General features: G+C 39.8%; 1 protein-coding gene across 5 annotated transcripts in view; it reads right to left on the bottom strand.

Annotated features, from left to right (window-relative positions):
* Window positions 1-20,720, bottom strand: part of STAT3 (signal transducer and activator of transcription 3) — a 56,066-nt gene that overhangs the window by 10,535 nt on the left and 24,811 nt on the right. For all 5 annotated transcript variants that reach the window (XM_036754879.1, XM_036754878.1, XM_036754881.1 and 2 more), the window contains 17 exons: window positions 14,484-14,635; window positions 12,016-12,160; window positions 11,181-11,279; window positions 9,962-10,057; window positions 9,687-9,768; window positions 9,380-9,474; window positions 9,065-9,216; window positions 7,284-7,442; window positions 7,066-7,158; window positions 5,843-5,902; window positions 3,826-3,855; window positions 3,639-3,732; window positions 3,500-3,547; window positions 2,305-2,388; window positions 1,375-1,473; window positions 1,107-1,242; window positions 255-307 (listed from right to left, as the gene is read on the bottom strand). In XM_036754879.1, the coding sequence (XP_036610774.1) occupies window positions 255-307; window positions 1,107-1,242; window positions 1,375-1,473; window positions 2,305-2,388; window positions 3,500-3,547; window positions 3,639-3,732; window positions 3,826-3,855; window positions 5,843-5,902; window positions 7,066-7,158; window positions 7,284-7,442; window positions 9,065-9,216; window positions 9,380-9,474; window positions 9,687-9,768; window positions 9,962-10,057; window positions 11,181-11,279; window positions 12,016-12,160; window positions 14,484-14,611 (1,653 nt within the window). In that variant the 5' untranslated portion in view covers window positions 14,612-14,635. The remainder of the gene's footprint in view (window positions 1-254; window positions 308-1,106; window positions 1,243-1,374; window positions 1,474-2,304; window positions 2,389-3,499; window positions 3,548-3,638; window positions 3,733-3,825; window positions 3,856-5,842; window positions 5,903-7,065; window positions 7,159-7,283; window positions 7,443-9,064; window positions 9,217-9,379; window positions 9,475-9,686; window positions 9,769-9,961; window positions 10,058-11,180; window positions 11,280-12,015; window positions 12,161-14,483; window positions 14,636-20,720) is intronic.

Below are 20,720 nucleotides of genomic sequence, written 5' to 3'. Positions count from 1 at the left end.
ACCAAATTCCCCAAAGAGAATATAGTGCAGGTACTGATAATCTATAGCTAACTTCCCTTTCTCTCTTTATACTAAGGTAAAAATGTCCTTCTACCCCACAAAACAGAGTGTACAGTCACTCAAAGACTGTCCCACTGTCCCAAGAGAGCACCCATTTCTACCCTCAGAAAACTGTCAAATTCCCAAGGATATCCCCTCCTTTTCATCCCCATCTATAGGCAGGCCAACAGGGACTTAATAACTAGAAGGCTTACTTTGCAAAATTTGGCCCATGTGATCTGGCACCCTGAGTAATTCACACCAGGTCCTAAAAAGAAAAAGAATTAGGGGGTGAGATATTCAACCTTGTATCAAGGTCTGATTTCCTAAGAATAACCCACAATTACCCTATGTTGTATGAGTCCTACAAATAGGTCGCTTTTGAAAGGCCCAGACTAATACTACTACCATTCTACCAATAGCAAAATCCATATTTTGAGTTGTTTTTCCAAAACTACAGATGAGCTGCAGTGAGTCAGTTACATTCTTTCACATAGTCTTCCTTATTATCAACAGTATACACTGGCAAGATGGCAGACTAAAGTTAGACAGGCTGAGTCTTTAGCTATGGTACAGAATGAAGCTAAGTGTCCCATATGCATATTAATCCCATTTACAACTTCTCTGCTTCTTTGCAAAGCTTGAAAAAACTGGGTTATGGATGCATACTGTGTAGCATCTAACTCTCTACTGGAATTCTTCTTTAAAGAGGAAGCCAGAGAGTTTACGGGAGGACTGGGCGTGTGATCCTGTAACTATGCCTTCCTCATCTAATGTGGGAACATAACATTCTGGGGGTGGGGGGGGGGGGAGACTGTGGGGAGGAAGAATAGGAATACTGAGAAGAATTCTGGCTCTGAAGCCCATAGAAAGGCCTCCCTCAAATGCAGCTGCTACTCCCTTCCCTCCCCTCAACCTTGATGGAGCATAAATTTGATGACACTTCTCTTCTTACACACTTGAAATAAGATTTTCTGGATGAATAACACTGTACCAATAATTTTATTTTTTCTATGGGAATATCATATTTCTAAGGAGGCAGAGAGAAGGGAAGACAGGCTGCTTACCTAAAAGCTTCTCTGCTAGTGTGGTCAACTGCTCAATGCTCAAGCCACGCTTCGTGGTGGAGGAAAACTGCCAGCTTAGCACCTCAGCAACTTGATCCCATGTCCCGATAGGAGGCTTGGTGAAGAAGTTAACGTTCTGCTCAAGAAACATATCACACATCATTGAATGGAAAGAAGGCTGGGGTCAAAGATAAGACAGAAAAGAACAGGAGGCTCCTCCTAACCACAAAAAAAAGCCATATGGCTCCCCTGGTGGCTGTACACTAACCTTGGGGTTATTGGTCAACAGGTTATACCAAAGGATTGAAGCCCAGGCATTTGGCATCTGACAGATGTTAGAGATTACCACTACTGGTAAGGAGTGTGTCTGTGGAATAAGGGAAGCAGAATTGTCAGTGTATACCCAAACCTCTCAAACCCCCATTTTGCACCCACACTTATTACTAACTCTCAACCAAATGCTCACAGGGCTTCTTAAACTTTTTCAACTTGCAACCCCATCCACAATCCCATGCAGAGTTGTGACCCACAGTTTAAGAAGCACTGCTCTACAATGTAGGTCTACACATCCTTGTGCAGGATACCCTATGTCTGAAGTCAGGAGAGCAGAGTGCTAGTCCAGCTTTGCCATTAACTCCCAAGGTGACTGACGAAGCCACTGAACTGTGTCAGGCTTCAATTTCCAATCTGTCAAAAGGGGGGATACATACAAGCAAAGCTTCTCACCCCCCATTAGACCCAAAGAGAGCCTTATTTTACATGACAGAAGCATTTCTGAAAATTCTATGCATAAATCAAATTGCTACAAAGTAAATTTGTTCGAATATGTGAGGAGGGTTAAAAAAATGACATAAGGAATCCTATGGTGAGACCTTTTGTATACCAAATCATGACCCACTAGTTTATCCAGTTTGTAAATCCCAAATTTCATGTTAAGTTGGCTTAAAGCAAAGAACACCTATATCTCCTTCCAAGTGCCTGATTCAGGACCCTGCCTATAGGAGGCACAAAAGAAGGGGATAAGGCAGGTTGGAGGTGAGGATACAAGGAGATGAACAACAAGCCCCAAACAATGACTGTTTAAAATGAAGTTACTCAACAACCAACATTCAGGTTATCTCATCTCTAGGAAAACCTGCCTGCCCTAAATTTATCCTAAAGATTCCCGTCCCTGTCCAGCTTCTTGGGCAGGGCTAACCTCCAAGTCGATCTTTAGGCCCTGATGGTAAACTTCTGTTTCAAAGGTGATGAGATGAAGTTCTTCAGTCACTATCAGAGAGGCCTGTCAAGAGGAGACAGAGATCTAGCTTCAGAGATCAGAGAAAACAGTGTTATCCACCAACACCAGCAGAAGAGGGAAGGGGATTCAATAACCTGGATCTCTCCACCCCCAGTTCTCCATCTCTCCAGGTGAAATATCACCCAACCTTCAAGAATTCACCCAAGTACCACCTTTTCCAACAAAGCATTCCTTGATTGCTTCCCTGCAACAACCACCTCCTGCCCCTAGCCTTAGGAAATTATTTTTCAACCCCCATGACTTCACCTGACACTCACTTGGCTTGTTTCTCTTATACACTAATGGTCTATTTTGTACTTCAGTCATTAATACATGTTTTGTATACCTCCACTACACTGTGAGCAGCATAAGGACAGGGACCATGGCCTGTTCACTGTTCTATCTCCCTCAGTGAATACAGAGTATGGTTCTCGGCATATGGTAAGTAATTAATGTCTGTTAAATTGAACTAAATTAATGTCCTGAGATCAGACCAGCTAGTCATATAAAGAGGCCAAAAAATAGAGCCATGTACATGCTCAAAAATACAAAGATGTAGAAGATATGATGCCAGTCCTAATGGAGCTTAAAAGGATAATCTTAAAAGGTTATAAACTGCAGTCTTAATGACAGGACAACTTTTTTTCCAGCAAAATGAGATGAACTGAGGAGCTAATCACTTGAAGCTGAGGGATGGCTGGATGCATAAAGAAGAAAGGAAGAAAAAAGAAAAGATAATCAAGTTGTCATGAAAATCTCCAATATGGCACCTCTGCCCTTTCCTATCATAACTAACTTTCCTGGGTAGGTAAAACAAGGCAAACACACTCAACTGGTATGTGATGGAAATAAAACTGTAAAGTTAATGAAACCCTTTAAGTCTCAGGCAAGATGGGAAATTTCTAGGGGTTGTGTATAATAGCTAAGGGAAACTGGAAAGTCCCCTGACTGATAAAGAGTGACTTCCCAGAATAATCTGGGACTGGCTTGTAACCAGTGATGTGGCAAGCCAGAATGATTTCTGACAACAGCCATTGGCTTACAATTTTTCTTTTTTCTTGGTAAAGTTAAGCCCTCCCAGGTCAGCTCCCCCTCACCCATCCTACCAACTTACATCACAGTTGGCCCGGCCCCCATTGCCACATCTCTGCTCCCTCAGGGTCTATAGGAAGAAACAGAACACCATCTCACACAATTGTTCACTTCTTGCCCTACCTCTGAAAGTAAGAGAGGGTAAATTGTTTCCTACATACCAAGTGTTTGAACTCTGCAGAGAGGCTACCATTGTTAGACTCCTCCATGTTCATCACTTTTGTGTTTGTTCCCAGAATGTTGAACTTCCGGGATCTGAATCACAAAAGAAAAGCAACTTAGTGGCTGGAAAGTAGAGATGTGGAAAACAGAATCAAAAGAATGAGAGGAATCTTCGAGAGGACTTACCCTCTTAATGCCGCGACATCACCAGAGTCTCTGTTGAGAATATGAAAACATTTTCAATAAAACAGGCCCCATGTTCCTTCAAGAGCCCCAGTTTGCTTCCTCCTGTATTGTCCTGTGGAAAAACCACTATATAGCTCTTTTTGAAAACTGTTCTATTTGAATGTGCTTTAAAAGTATAGAGGGAGGCCCCAAAATCTTTAATAGCCTAAAACTGCACTAAGACTTTAGGGACAAACCTGTATATGTAGCAATGGGGTGCTCTCTCTCTCTCTCTCTCTCTGTGTATATATATATATGAAAAAAGAAGGGAAAAGAAGGTTCTGATACCTTAAAAAGCAAAGGTAGAAACAGATTTCTAAAGAGCTAGATGCCTGTAAGAGTAGCTAGTGATAATTTCTAGTATTTTATTCAAATTAGCTTCTGCCTTAATTTCTGGCTTCAAAAGCAGCAGAAATGGGTCAAATAGGGGTGAGAGGATAGGGAAATAAAACAATATCTTTGGAGAGGACCATCATGGGGTTTAGGTCAGGGAGAAATACTGAAATTTTCCTTTTTTGTTTTTAATGCCACAATTTTTTTTAATTGCCACAAGAGAAGGAAGCAAGGATAAAAGAATAAAAAGGAGTCTTTTCTCTGAGGAGTTAATTTGAGTAATATCTCCCAGAGTAAGAGAAAACTCATTATAAAGTCTAGATTAAAGAAAACATAGTCATTAAATTAACTAAGTAAAGTTATAGGGATGGAGGTAAATTAAGCAGTAACTTAGTAGTTGAAGACTGATGACCAGTACCAGCCTATACCTAGAAATCTGGATCTCTTTTAACCTTTTTCTAATTGCATAAATATGTATGCATGTATATGTGTGTATAAATATATATGTATTACATACATACATACATATGTGTGTATATAATTACATTGAATAATATTAAAATTAACAAAGCACCATTAGGGCTGCAATTTTAATAGAAAATGCTGTTAAGTCCTTGGAAGTATGTGCTTTGTACACTCTAAATCAACAGTATCAAATTATAATAGAAACAGATCTCTGTGGGTGGTATGTTGTCTTAGAAAACCACCAATTAGCATTATCTATGTTGCATTGTATTTTCATATATTTTTGTTAAACATTTCCCAATTACATTTTAATCTGGTTCAGCCTTTTGTGGGTGTGAGGGTAGGCCCATGAGTTTGATGCCTTTGCTCTAAATTATCCATGCCTATGGAGATTCTGCATGGTATAGTGGATAGGGGAATCTTTGAGCTGAATTCAAGTCCTGCCCTTGACACAAACTAACTGTGTAACCATGGGCAAGTAATTTCCTTCAGTGCCATAGGCAATTCTCTAAGACTCTAAGGTAAAAAAGAGTTGCCAACTGGCATCAATGGAGGGTATTTCTACACTTGGATTTCCCCACACTGATGAATCATGGAATTGGACAAAAGCACAAAAAATAAATAAAAAGAAGCCTAGCCAGTTAGACCATGTAACCACAACTAGAAAAGTAGTGGCAGTTTTCCAAAGTGTAGGCATAATGCTTAGGAAGAAGTTAAGGCTGATGAAGGGTGGCCCTTTCAAACCTAAAATCTATGGACTAACAACAAACATTTCACCTCCCAATAAAGGAAGTATGGCAAAGTCCACCACAGCAAATCTCAACTCGTCTTCAGAGACAATGGTGGTTATCTGAGCGCATAGCAACACATTTTATATAACCCAAGATGAAATGCCTACACTCAAAATTTTCTGGGAAGAAATTCTGGATTTTCCGTTTCTTTTTTGACTTCACTTTCCCGTCTCAGAATCTATGTACAAAGGGTAAACTCAACAAGTGAAAAGGACTGTCAATTACAGACTTTCTAAATAAAGGATTTTTTCTCCTTCTTTACAAAAAGTAAGAGCTCTGAATGAAGACTGAATCTTCACCTTTAAGTCAAGTCTTTAGAAAGCCCTTTCCTCCATCCCCTCATTCAAAAGCAATAACAAAAACAGGGCTAAAGCCGCAGGTTTACTTACTTGTCGATGCATACTTTAATTTTAAGTTGATAGTTTAATTCAGGAAATTTGACCAATAACCTATTAGAAAAGTCAATGCAGTTTTTTAATAGTCACATAAAAACAATTACATTAGGGGGCAACATAAGTTAAAGATTCCCCAAGATGAAGAAAAGTCTAATACCATCACAAAACCTCGTTTCCAATAAAAAAAAGTTTGACAAATTCTATCCCTCAAAAATCATGATGCCAAATTACACTTTCCCAAACCCTAAAACACTGTCTTTGGCATCTTAATTTTGGGTATTTGTGGTGTTTGTAGGTAAGTCAAGAACTAAGGATAAGGGCCTACTGGTACGAGGGGGCAATGAAAATGTTTATTAAAGCAACTTCATGAAAAGTGTTACAGAAACATATGTACCACAGCTTAAATATTGCTTACTAAAGCTGAAACCCAAAGCCATATTAACTGCATTTCTGCAGAAGGAAATTTTGAGTGTGACAGGGCAAAACCCTATCTTACCTTGAGGACAAAAGTGTGAAATTAACACTCCCACTTACAAGCCCAAGTGGTATCTGCTATAGGTCTGCAAGGTGACATTTATTCCAACTTTCAACAGAGTCTAAGGTCATGAGACTAACAATCAAAAGGATAGGGGTTCCTAAGGCAGCTAAAAGGAGAACACTCCAGTAGCTTGCTGGCTTTCTCAATGACTAAGCACATATCCATACTCTGAAAGTCAAAAAAGACCACTGGCCAGTAGAACTCTTCCCCTTACCCCCAAGAGAGTAGTATGAACAGGAGGCTAGGAAATAATCTGCATCATCTATTGTTGTTGTTGCGGAAGGGTGAAGTTATCACTGGCAATACTGGGAATCCTGCCAACTGGTCTAGAATCATACATATATGCCTGGATAGATTTGAGGGAAGTCCATTCTTTTTTTTTTGAGGGGGGAAGGCAGGGCAATTGGGGTTAAGTGACTTGCCCAAGGTCACACAGCTAGTAAGTGTGTCAAGTGTTTGAGCCTGAATTTGAACTCAGGTCCTCCTGACTTCAGGGCCGGTGCTCTACTCACTGCACCACCTAGCTGCCCCCTTGGGAAGTCCATTCTTGCTCCTGATACTGATGTCAAATGGAAAGCCATATTCCTAAAGTTGTGGGTTACCTACCCATCTGGAAATATAGAATCCTTTCCAGGTAACAATTCTGTCCCCACCCTAAGAATAGACAGACATGACCTACCTGACTTTGGTAGTGAACTGAACACCTGTCTTGATGACCAAGGGCCGATCAGGATGCATAGGCATGCAGGGCTGCCGTTCTACAACAAAGGCACTGAAAGAAGAAAACAGCAGGGAGAGGAGGAAGCATCTTAGATAGAGGCCAAATTTTAGGTGCTCCTTTACCTCAGCTTGAACGAATTGGGAGTAACTTCTCCGAGGTGATGAAGTCCACATTACCTTTTCATTAAATTCCTAAAGAGCTCCACAATTCTCTCTTCCAGCATAGGTCGGTGTTGGACGATGGGGTCACCTTTGTAGGAGACTTTCTGCTGTAATTCCTCCAGCTTCTTTATCTGCTGACGGGTCTGCAGCTGAGATTCAGCTAAGGAAGTTATCCTGCAGATAATACCAGTGACTCTATGTTACATTGTGTGTGTGCGTGTGCATGCATGCGTGCATGTGTGAGTGTGTGTGTGTGTGTGTGTGTGTGTGTGTGTAAAATGGCAGAATCCCAACATAAATACTATCCAAACACTCCCTGTGCTGCAGAGGAAGCCCCTCTCTGTTGAAGGGACTGTACTAACTTTGCAATCTAAAAAATGTCAAAAGGAATCTTTGGAAATCTTTTATTTTGAGATCAAAGCTTATATTATTAGGAAGCATTATGAAGCTTGCACTTAAAAATGATTTACAAATTTGAACACCGGGGTCCAGGGACAAAGGATTTGAAATTCAGGGTTGGATTTCTCCATTGATAAATCTGTTCATGAGAGGTAGCATGGAGTGGTGGCAGAGGGCTGGCCTGGAGACAGGAAGACCTCAGTTCATGCCCTGCCTCTGACATATGATAACTGAGTGTCTTAGCCTCTCAGTGTACCCCAGAGCTGTTAGAAGTAGCTGGGTGGTACAGAGGGGAGCATGCTGGGCCTGGAGTCAGAAAGGTCCCAGCACAAATGTGGCCTTACCACTCACTAGTTGTGTGACCCTGGGCAAGTCACTTCACCTGTCTGATTCAGTTTTCTCCTTCATAAAATGAGAATAATAACAGCACCTGCCTCCTGGGGTAATTGTGAGGATCAAATGAGATAACTGTAAAGCACTCTGTAAAATTTAAAGTGGTATATAAATGCTGCCTGTTATTATTATTATAAACTACAATGTTGGACGAGGTTTCCACACCAGTAGTTCCTTAGAGATAAGAAGTCATACATCCAAACAACAGCATATTCACTCTTCTGAGAGAGTGATAACACATATGCACACAGATGGGGAAAGGTCAGCAAGACTGAGTTCACCCTGACATCGGTGAATTAGTGCATAAAACAAAAGAACACAAGTGGTTAATGGCACGCACTTTAGTGTTTTCTCTCAATGCTACAACACAGATAAAAGGGTCTTAAAACAACCAAAGACCCAGAGGAGAAAGACAAGGCAACCCTAGGGATTACGAACTCCCCACTAGGCAGGCACTTAGCTCTCCATCTCTAGTATTTAGTTCCTTCGAGTCCTAGTAGGTTCCTCCTATTTCCTCATTGAAAAAAAAAAGCATTTTAAAACACTAATTGATCACAAAACTAAATCCTTATGTGTATTTATTTTTCTGAAGCTGGGCCTCCCAGTCCAGCCGAGGCTGGAAGTATAGTAACCATGCAAGGGTCTGATCCCACTGTTGACTGGCACGAAGCTTGGACCTGCTCCATTTCTAACCATCCCTGAGCAGCCTGATGGCCCCCTGCTGCTGGAGGTTCACCACTCTGGTGATAGACTTAGTAAAGACTCCTGATTAGCTTTAGTTCAGAACTTCTGACCTTAATCAATCCACCAACCTCAGCATCACGCTCCTTAGCAGCAAAGACTATCTAGGCCCACCACTATGCCCAGAAATAAATCTGTGTACTTAAAAGTCCCCAGGTTTAGTATTTAGTCTTAATCCTGGGCCTGGGCCTAGAGCTCTGACTATATCCATAGTGAATACAACTCTAGGGAAAAGAGCAAAAAAGTTCCTCTTTATCCTTTACCAGTTTTCTAGGCGATCCAGGCAGATGTTGGGAGGACCTCCAATACAAGCAATCTGTTGTCTCCTCTTCCAGTCAGCCAGTTCCTCATCTGTGAGAGTCTTCTGCACATACTCCATGGCTGAAAGAAGCCCGGCTAATTCACTCACAATTCCCTGTTTGGAAACCAGATAGGAAATATTCTGATAGAGATTTTAACCATCCTCTACAATCGGGTCAAAATAAAGAAGTTGTGAAAAGTGGGAAAAGCAATGCCACGCTGTTACAAGGGATCAGTGCTTGTGACAAGGATCAGGAGAAAGTGCCTCGTTTTCCTACCCTCCGCATCTGGTCGAGGGCAGTCAGCATTTGCTCCAGCTGCTGCATCTTTTGCCTAGTCACCGACTGGTTGTTTCCATTTAGATCTTGCATGTCTGTTAAGGAAAGGTAGATGCTAACTATCCACAGGACAGATTCTAGAGAGCCCTTAGTGCTCAAGCACCAACAGCTTCTGACAGACCCCAGAGCCTAAGAGAGGGTAAACTAGCCAACAAAGCTTCTTCCCCCCCACCTCCCCTCACCCCTCTATACTGAGCTGTCACTTTTTGCAGAGGATTTTTTTCTAATATTGCTAATATCTACGTGCCTCCTTGACTTTTTAGCGTCTTGTAGTTGAAATCGAAGTCATCCTGGAGATTCTCCACCACTTTCATCTTCTGTTCCAGATCCTGCAAAACATCCCATATGAGAATTCTTTTTTTCTGGGGGGAAGGGAGGGAAAAGATGGAAGAGAAGGAAATAAATATGTCCCCTAGATGGAACTAAAATGAACCTATACCCTGCAAGTAGAGCATACAGAGGCTGGAGTGCTGTGCACAGAATTCTGAAGGAGTGGCTCCTTTGCAGGCTGGGCTCATTTACCTGGACTCTTTTCCTCACATCCTGCAAGTGTTGTTCCAGCATCTGCTGTTTTTCTGTCACCACGGCAGCTGTGGGGTGGTTGGCTTGCCCTCCTTGCTGCCATAAAGGGAACAAACAAGCATATGGGTACAGGCACAAAACGGAAAATCACACTCTCCAATCCCAGCATCACCGTGGAATGCTGCCACACCAGCAGAAAACCGAAGCTGCAGTGAGCCAGGCATTGCACCCAGCAGCCAAGGAGCTCTCAATGCTCCCTGGGCACTGCCAGCCTAAGCATCAGCAATGCTGACATCTGGCAAAAATGACAACAATAAACTTCAGAAAAAACCTATTCAGAGGCACAATCCTCTGGATAAGGGGATTGTGATCTTCATTTTTGTCTGTAACTCCATGCCCAGCAGGGTGCCTGGCCTATAGCAGGTGCTTCATAAATATTTGTGGAAGGAATAAAAAAGATGTTTCCTGCCTTTAAAAGTTCATATTCTAAGATATGGAAAGAGAAAGAGACAGAGAGAGCTTACCAGAAGAACTCCTTAAGAATGAAGAATACCTACTAAGCACAAGTTGCTAATGGTGAATGAACATAAACTATCTAGTCCTAATGGCAGAACCAACACCTGATGGGGTTGGCAAATTGCAAACACCAAAGGTCAATTTAAGTGTTGCTTTTTTTTTTTAAACCAGGAAAAGTAACAAGACTCTCTTCTGGGAAACACAAATTAAGACAGTTATCCATAAAGCTGGAAACGAGCCACACATATTCTCTGCATGAATAAGGACACAGATGGATACACAAGGGACATTCCTACTTTCTTTTACTTGGTATTCCTATCACAAGTTAGAAGTTTCAACCATGGGACTTGAATCTTAAAACCCTTTATCCTATGGAATAGCTCAGTACCATAACAGGGAGTACACTACTAGTTCTTGGCCAGTCAGCACTGCATTCTAACCAAACAGGCTTAGCAGGCTCATATGGGTCAATTAGGATCACACTGCTCCAAGACAGAGTCAAGAAAGCATCCTTACTTCCATCTGTCTATCTCCAAACATACATAAAGAGAGACTGCGTGAAAATGTTGATACCTCAGTGTAAACCTGTTCCAACTACTACAAAACATCCAGAGGGTACAATCAACAATGCATAAGCAGTATTAAATTAGTAGATGACAGAAAGCACATTATCAAACTTTTTTTGCTCTTGCCCATGTCTCACCTGGGCAGCTGTGGCTGCTGTCTGAAGGAGACGAGACTCCTCCCACAGGCACCGAGCCACAATCCTGGCAATCTCCATTGGCTTTTCAAGATATCTGCTCTATAATGGGGGATAGGGGAGACAGGGAGAAGAAAGATGCAATCAGCTAAAAAAAATCAGTGCAGGTTATTTAGTCACTTTTTTCCTTTTTAAATGCCACGGTAGGAGCAGCATCACTCTTGTCTCATTTTCACAGGCTATTTCATATTTTTATCTTTGTATGCTGAGTCTAGCATGGTGTTTTACACATCCTAAGTGCATAATATTTGTGGAACTGAACAATGAAAGTCACAGATGCCTAGGGTCACACAATCCTCTCAATTGTAACAGGACATATGCCTCAAAACGGGGCTAGGAGGAAGGAGGAAAGGCTGAGATATGGTTGTGTTCTGTTCTTTTAAAAGGAAAGAACTGCAGCTTAAGTTCATGGATACAGACTGTTAACTTGGCTTCCCTGCTTGGAGACTGTTCAATTAACATCACACTTCCCAGTGTCACAGGAAAAGCTATGGCCCTATGTTAGAGTCACCTATTAACAACATATGTTGCACTTCCAAGTGTAACAGGAAATGGCCTGAAAGTTCCAGTAACATAACACTAGTGCTGCACTTACTGAGATCTGAGAGAAGACTATCACATCTCCTCTTGTTATTCAAACAGACCAGCCTCCTCTCTGGCGGTATTCCGGTTACTTCAACAAAAAGTAAGTGGAGTAGAGTTCTCAAAGACAGGGAAAAAGCTGCTGGTCCTGTCCTAACAGTCAAATTTCTTTTTCATTTTAGATTTTCTGCCCTACCTGTAGGAACTGCTTGATTCTCCGCAGGTTGTGTTGATAGAGGACATTTGACTCCTGAAGGAAGCGGCTGTATTGCTGGTCAATCTCACCCAAGAGGTTGTGGAAGACCAAGGTGGCATGTGACTCTTTACTGGCAGCATATGCCCTGGAAGGAAGAGCAGAATTAGGGAATGAGCCAGAAAAACACAGAGCTTTTGGGATGTTCACTCAAAAAGAAAACCACAACCAGGAAGGGAAGATAAACAAGGAGCCACTACTATAACTCTAGAGTGGGTCTTATAAATTCCAACCAAAAGCAAGTGTTTGCATGCCATTGACCACTTTCACTTTCTAAATGGTCTCCTTAGTTTGAAATATACAAGCAATTCTGTATATTATCTATAGCAAAGGCTTAGTTCCTGGCTCATTTTCCCTTGTCATCCAATGAAGTCCTGAGTTGTTTCTCTTTATTGCACCCTCCCTTGTCAGTGAGAAAACACCTTTCTATGAGAAGGCCTACATTGAACTCATCCCCGTCCGTATCCCACTACATGTCCATTTTCCATTATTTTTAATAAGTTTTTTTTAACTGAAGTTTTCTGTTTCTTACATCACCAGAGTGTCCAATATATCCTTGCTTCTCCCTTTACCAGAAAGTCATCCCATCTGACAAAGAGTGGGTTTTTTTTTTTGAGAGGGGAAAAAAAGTCAGCACAACTGATAAATAAATTGACAAAGGCTAAGAACACGTGCAATATTTAACACCTGTGGGTAGGTTGGAGATATTTTCTCATGTCTCTTCATTCAAATCCCACTGGTTCTTATAAAAAATTATAATTTTGTTTCACTTACTTTTGATTTTTTGGTGTGTCTATTATTTCCATTTACATTGTTCAAGTTACTGGGTATATTGTTTTCTTAACTCTGCTTACTTCATTCTGCATCAGTTCATATAGCTCTTTCCAGCTTCTCTGTATTCATCACACATATCACTTTTTATAGCACAGTAATATTCCATTACATTCATGTACCACAATTTTTTAGCCATTCCCCAATCAACGTGCATCGACTTTGTTTCCAATTCTGAGCTATAACCAAAAATGCTGCTATAAATATTTTGGAGCACATAGGAGCTTATTTCTAATTGATGGTTTCTTTATGGTATAACCCTAGTCATGGAATTTCTTGGTTCAAAGGGTCCATGTATGGACTAAAATGTCCATTTTAGGCACTTTATTTACATAACTCCAAATTTGCTTTCCAAAATGGTTGTACCATTTCACAGCTCCACTAACAATGTATTAATGTGCTTATCTTTCCACAACCCCTCTAACATTGACTGTTGTCTTTAACATTTTTATTTTTTATTATTGCCAATGTGCATGGTATTAAGTGAAACCTCAGAGTTGTTCTGATTTGCATTTCAATTATTATTAGGGATCTGGAGCATTTTTTCATATGGTTGTGAGTACTTTGTAGTTCTTTTGGGAATTATTTATTCATATCCTTTGACCATTTATCTATTGGGGAATGTCTATGAGTCTCATATATACTTATTGTTTCTATATCTTGGATCCTATTTATCAGAAAAATTTTACACAAAGATTTTTTTCCTATTTGATCACTTTCCTTCTTATCCTAGATGCATTAATATTGTCTGTGCAGAAGCTTTTCAGTTTCAAGTAATCAAAGTTGTCTAATTTATCTTTTGCTTCTGTCTCTTGTTTTGTTAAGAATACACTCCTTATCCATAGCTGTGAGAGGCACATGATCTATTTCTCTTCTAATTTTTTTATGGTACAATCTTCAATATTAAGGTCATGTGTCCATTTAGAAGGTACTATGGGGAGTGATGTAAAGTATTGGTCTAAGCGAAATTTCTAGCAGACCTCTTTCCTTTTTTTCCTAGTAGTTTTTATCAAATAGAAAGTTTTCCCCTAGGTAACTTATGTTTTTCACTTTATCAAATACTGGGCTATTGAGTTCTATTGTCTGTTCCACAATCTGTTCCACAGATCTACCTTCCTATTTTTTTTTAAACCAATACCAGATGGTTTTGATGACTGAGGCTTTGTAATAGTTTGAGGTCTGGAAGTGATATTCCCCCTTCATCCTTACTTCTTTTTATCATTCTCTTCATAGTCTAGATGTTTTGTTTTTTTAAATAAATTTTACTATTATTTTGGCAAGCTTGGTCATTTAATTAGGATAGCATTAAAAATGTAAATGGATTTTGGTAGTATTGTCATTTTTATTATATTAGCACAGCCTAGCCATGAGCACTGACTATTCCTCCAGTTATTTAGCTTGTTCTTTAATTCTTTAAGAAGTGCATTGTAACTGAATCTATATAAGTCTTTTGTGTGCCCCTTTTGTTTCAAAAATTTATTTTTTTAAAATTTAAAATATTCTCACAACATTTCTCTGAATTCAAAGCAAAGCCCAACTTTTTAGGGGGGAGTCACCCAAACCTCAAATAGAAGACTTACCAGTCTTGGCTCTCTATCCAGGGAGCCAGGAATTGCCGCAGCTCCATGGGAAAGCTGTCACTGTACAATTGGTGAAGCTGCTCCAAGTACCGCGTGTCAAGCTGCTGTAGCTGGTTCCATTGTGCCATCTTGCTGGAGTCTAGGGTTGTCAGCTACAAACCAAGAAGCACATATGGTTGGTATGAATCCTGAGACAACTACTGTACTTGGTAAGGAACAACAGGACCACTCTCAGAACTCAGAATATGATAAGGGAAGATAATATACTTTGAAAGAGAAGTCTATTCATTATTTTGCTACATCTGGGTGGTGAATATGTGATCACAAGTCTCCTAGCTTTGTAAACCAAATGTGATTTCCACTAAATTACAAGATTAGTGATGTTCACATTATGCAAATTTCTCAGGTAATTGAGGATAAACAAAATCAAGGCTGTATTAAGAATACGATGATGTGTCAGATTTATGGAGAAGGGAAGCATTTACGACCAAACAAGAGATAGAGAACATTATGAAATACAAAATGGATAATTTTGATTACATCAAATTGAAAAATTTTTGCACAAAGCCAATGCAACCAACATTAGAAGGAAGCTAGAAAGCTGGGAAAGAATTTTTACAACCAGTGTCTCTGATAAAGGCCTCATCTCTAAAATATACAGGGAACTGAGCCAAATTTATAAGAATACAAGTCATTCCCCAATTGATAAATGGTCAAAGGATATGAACAGGCAGTTTTCAGAGGAAGAAATTAAAGCTATCTATAGTCATATGAAAAAAATGCTCTAAATCACTATTGATTAGAGAAATATAAATCAAAACAACTCTGAGGTACCACATCACAGCTATCAGATTGGCTCACATGACAAAACAGGAAAATTATAAATGCTGAAGAAGATGTGGGAAAATTGGAACACTAATTCATTGCTGGTGGAGTTGTAAACTGATCCAACGATTGTGGAGAGCAAATTGGAACTTTGCCCAAAGGGCTATAAAACTGTGTATACCCCTTGACCCCGTAATACCACTTCTAGGGAAATATCCCAAAGAGATCATAAAAATGGGAAAAGGACCCACATGTACAAAATATTTATAGCAGCTCTTTTTGTGGTAGCCAAGAACTGGAACTTGAGGGGATGTCCATAAATTGGGGAATGGTTGAATAAGTTGTTGTATATGAATGTAATGGAATACTATTGTGCTATAACAAATGATAAGCATATGGATTTCAGAAAAAACCTGGAAAGACTTATATGAACTGATGCTGAGTGAAGTGAGCAGAACCAGGAGAACATTGTACACGGTAACAGCCACTTTATGCGATGACTGACTTTGATAGACTTAGCTCTTCTCAGCAATGCAAGAACCTAAGGCAACTTCAAAAGACTCATGATGTAAAATGCCATCCACACCCAGAGAAAGAAATATGGAGTCTGAACGCAGATTGAAGCAGACTATTTACTCTCATTTTTTGTTTTGTTTTTTCTTTCTCATGGTTCTTCTCATATGTTCTAATTCTTTTATACAACATGACTAATGTGAAAGTATGTTTAATAAGAATGTATATGTAGAGCCTATATAGGATTGCATGCCATATTCAGGAGGGCAGAGGGGAGGGAAGTGGAAAAAGTTTAAAATTTATGGAAGTGAATGCTGAAAACTAAAAATAAATTTATAAAAAAAAGAATATGGTGATGGAACAAGTATAGAATGAAGATGGAAGTGGGAAGCTAATTCTAGTAATGAACTTTTTTTAATTTAAATTTTTTTTCAATTATCAAGCATTGATTTTTTTCTCCCTCCAACCTCTCCTCCAGTGAGGGAAAAAAAGAAAAGGAAAGGAAAAAAACTCCCTATAACAAATATGTATAGTCAAGCAAAACAAATTCTCATATTGGCCATGTCCACAAATCTATGTCACACTCTGCATACTTAGGCTGAATATTTTAAAATGCATACAAAGATTTATCCAGACATTTAATGTCAATTTTAAATACTCTCTGTTGATGGCATATTTAAATATATGGAATGAGAGTTTCATGGAACCAGTCCTGCCCCAGGTTCCAGAAAGCCTGAAATCTTTAAGTTTGAGAGAACAATTTGGCCTATCATAACTTGTTTTAAACCTCTCTCAGACCAATTTGGATCATGAAAATGGAAACTCACATGAAACCATTTCAAGCAGCTGCAAAAGAGTAATGACTAACAGTGCCTCCTACTTACTTATTCAACGGTTTAACAATCTGCAATTGTGCTGGTGTGGGTATTCCCTCTACTAACACAGATCACAACCTTGTTAATCCTCAGCAGATGGTCTTCATGATTTGCTACAGCTAAAATATGCATCACTCTGCAGCCAAACTGTAATAAGCCTCTTTGAAATCAGACAGGCTGATCCTCAGTCTAAAGAATTGCAACATGCAGTCTGTTACTAAGCTTGTTTTCAAAACTTTCTATCTTGGCAGAACTTCGAGAACCCAAGCACTGGAGAAAGCCTTTCATGGAGGGACATATAATAAGGTCTCAGGGTCATCAAAGCACTGATAGACCAAGGGATGCTAGGGAATATTTCAAGATGTTGATGATCTTCAGTGAATGATACAATTCAAAAGGCACAGTTACTACAGGTCCAAGCTTATGATTTGTTTTTTTGATAGACTGATGATACTATCTATATGCACATTTTATATCTCTATACATATATAAAATCATATTCAAATAGCTCTGAGATCTTTTTAATTTGAGAGTTCTCTCCAATAATGCACATCACAATCCATCCACACCTGCCCTTCCTGTGCAATGTTTGTTCATGTTCTCTAAAGTTCACCACAGGGGGTTCACCTGACATGTTGGGGGACTTCACTTTTTTCCAACATCTCAAGGGTACCAGAGGACTACTCCAGCTATCCACTAGTATTTGCTCTTGCATCCTGACCAGCTCATCTTTTCTTCCTGTTATACAACTCCTTTTACACCTGTTCTTCAGAATTCCTCATGTGTTCTATATTGCAACTAATTCACACACATCAAGTGACTTTCCGTTGCCCGCTGTATCACTCAGTTCACAAGCACTTATTAAGGGCTTAATAAAAAGTGCCAGTCACTGTATTAAGCAATGGGGATACAAAGAAAGGTAAAAACATCTTGAGGAACTCACATTTTAATCAGGGAGACAACTTGCAAACAAGTACATACAAGATATACATATACAGTGTAAATGACAAGTAACCTAAGAGGGAAGGCACTAGCAGTACAGGGGACAGGGGAAGAAGGCCTCTTGCAAGAAGTGGAACTTCATATGAGTCTTGAAGGAAGTCTGGGAAGTCAAAAGACAGCTGAGGAGCAAGAACATCCTAGGTCTGAAGAACAGCGAGCAAAAAGGTATGGAGTTGGTAGATGGAAGAACAGCAAGTAAGGCAGTGGAGAGGAGTAAAGTCAAGACTGGAAAGGTGAGAAAAGGCTGGGATGTGAAGGACTTTAGTTGCTAAACAGGGCATTTTACATTTGAACTTGGAGGTAACAGGGAGCCACTAGAATTTATTTGGTAAGGGCATGGCCAGATGTGTGCTCTGGAAAAATCACTTTGGCAGCTGAGTGGAGGATTACTTGAATGATTAGTGGATAGATTGGAATGAAGAGAGAGACAAGGCAGGGAGACCAAACAAGAAGCCATTGCAATAATCCAGGCAGGATGTGATAAGGGGATGCACCACCTATGAGTGAAAAGCAAGGCATATATATGAACGTGATATTCAGAAATGAAAAGACTTAATGACAGATTGAATGTTTGGGCAAGCTCGAGTGAGGGAAAATTTTGATGCCTTTGATGGAAATAGGAATGTTGGGAAGAGGGGAGGTTTTGGAGGGAAATACCATGACTTCTGTTTTGAATATGTTGAATTTGAAATGCCTTTAGGACATCCACTTTGAGATGTCTAAAAGGCAAGTTTGTGATTCAAGACTGAAGTTTGGGAGAAAGAATAAGGCTGCATATACAGATCTTAAATCACCTGCACTAAGATAATAACTGAACCCACAGGACCTGATGAGATCAGCAAGTATGATAATATGCAGCAGAGATTCTTTACCTTTCTTTGTGTTACGGGCCACTTTGGCAATCCTGTAAAGCCTATGGATTCCAAAAATAAAATAAAATTCCAAGGAAACTAATTATACTGAAATGTAGTTGCCAAAACATTAAAAACAAAATAAACAAAAAACTATTTCACTGACCCCAGGTTAAGAATCCTTGGTATAGAGGAAGAAAAGGAAAGGACCTAGGGTATAATGTCATGAAAACCTATAGAAAAGAAAATATTCCAAAGAGAGTGATTTACAGTGAGTGTCAAAGGCTGCAGAGCGGTCAAGAAAGATGAGGACTGAAAGGAGGCCATTAGATTTGTAAATTAAGAGATTATTAGCAAGACAATAGTTCTAGTTAAATGATGAGGCTGGAAGACAGATTGCAAAGGGTTTTGAATTAAATGAAAAGTGGTGATTTTATAATTTAATTTTTAATTTATAATTTATATTATAATGGTGGGTGGTTAGGTGGTGCAGCTGATTCAGAGTGCTGGGTTTGGAGTCAAGAAGACCTGAGTTCAAATTGGGCCTCAGACGCTTGTTAGCTGTGTGGTCTGCATTTGACTTCTGTTTGCTTTAGTTTTCTCAACTGTAAAATAGGAATGATAATTACATCTACTTCACAGGGTTGTAGTGAGGATCAAATGAGATAAAATTGCTTAGCACAGTAGAGTGCACATAGTAGGCACTACATGAATGTTTATTTACCTCCCTGTCCTCTCATCTCTTCCCTTGCCACTTGGGACAGCTTTCTCAAGGAGTGTAGTCATAAAGAAAATAGCTTGGATCGAGTGAGGGTTTTTTTTTTTAATAATGGGGAAATCATGGAAATGTTTGAAGGTAGAGGAAGGAGCCAACAAATAAGGACTGGCTGAAGATGAGAGAGGATGGGGATGCTGGAGAAGACAGGAGGGGGTGGGACTAAAAGTTCAAGAGATCTGCCTTGGCAAGGAGAAGGGCGAACTCTCCATGTGAAACAAAGGTGAGGAAGGAGATAGTGGGGGCAAGATGTGTAAGAGATGTGAGTTGAGGAGGATGGGAAAAGAGAGAGTTCTAGATGAATAGCCTCAATTTTTCCAGTTAAATATGAGGTGAGGTTCTTAGCTGGGAGACTGTGAGAAGACATGCCCTGGATCTGGACTGGGCAATACATTTGAACAGCATGAACCTCAAAGAAGTTTTTAGTAATGTGAGAGGAAGAGAATAGGGAAGTAACAATGAGAGGAACAAGGGGTATTCTGACTCCCTCATCATAACCAGAGAGTATAACAAATGTTGAAAAGGATGGCCAGGGATGTAGCTTCATGAGGAGGGAGCCAAGTCTCAGTGAATACAAGAAGATGGAAGAAGGGAAGGAGTGTTCCCATTATCTTTAGTCCTTCAGAGGCAGTGGTGTTCTATGTCCAAAATTGCCATACAGCAACTTTGGAGTAGTAAAAGAGCTCTGCAATTCCCTGAAAGCAATCCAAGCTCCCTTTCCTCCTCCAGTTAATTTGAGGTGCAGCTCCCTGTCCATTTGTACTGTCTGGCCCAGACATACAAATTGTCAGACAAGTTTTATAGAGTGTCCATCCAAATGCATGGTTAAATCTGGGCAACAAACATTCTTCATCCACTTGGTCTTACCTATGTGGAGGGACAGGTGTGAAAAAAATCAAACTGATTCTGACTCCATTTTGTAATTGATTCTATTCTTTATCACCACCAACATTCTGTACAACTACCTAAAGCCACATTCCTTTGTGTCTAAGTTAAGTTCATAAGTTTTAAAGTTCAGCTTTGCTATAATGACCAGCTTTCCTCTGAGTTAAGTTTAAATATTTATCCGTCCTATAAATCACTTTTAATTGGAAGAAACTCATTATCTCTATATCACCAGCTGTTCTTGACCAATTAGAGGAAATCTGTCATCTCTTTGCCACTAGTTGTTGTCCTTGTACAATGAGAGGAAATATGTTATCTACATACCATTATTCTTGTAGAACACAGGTGGAACCAATTGACCTGCAATTTTGTGGTGACAGGATGGAAGGAGGGGTTGTTGCTAGGCCTGCATTCCAGATGTCTACCCAATCACATTGTTTTCCATGTCTATGTTGTATCTAACTTTGTAATCAATCATATTATTTCCCCCATCTATGATGTTGCCTTCTAA

The sequence above is a fragment of the Trichosurus vulpecula genome, chromosome 4, assembly GCF_011100635.1.
Source record: "Trichosurus vulpecula isolate mTriVul1 chromosome 4, mTriVul1.pri, whole genome shotgun sequence".
NCBI classification, from domain to species: domain Eukaryota; kingdom Metazoa; phylum Chordata; class Mammalia; order Diprotodontia; family Phalangeridae; genus Trichosurus; species Trichosurus vulpecula.
This window is presented reverse-complemented; position numbering and strand designations above follow the sequence as displayed.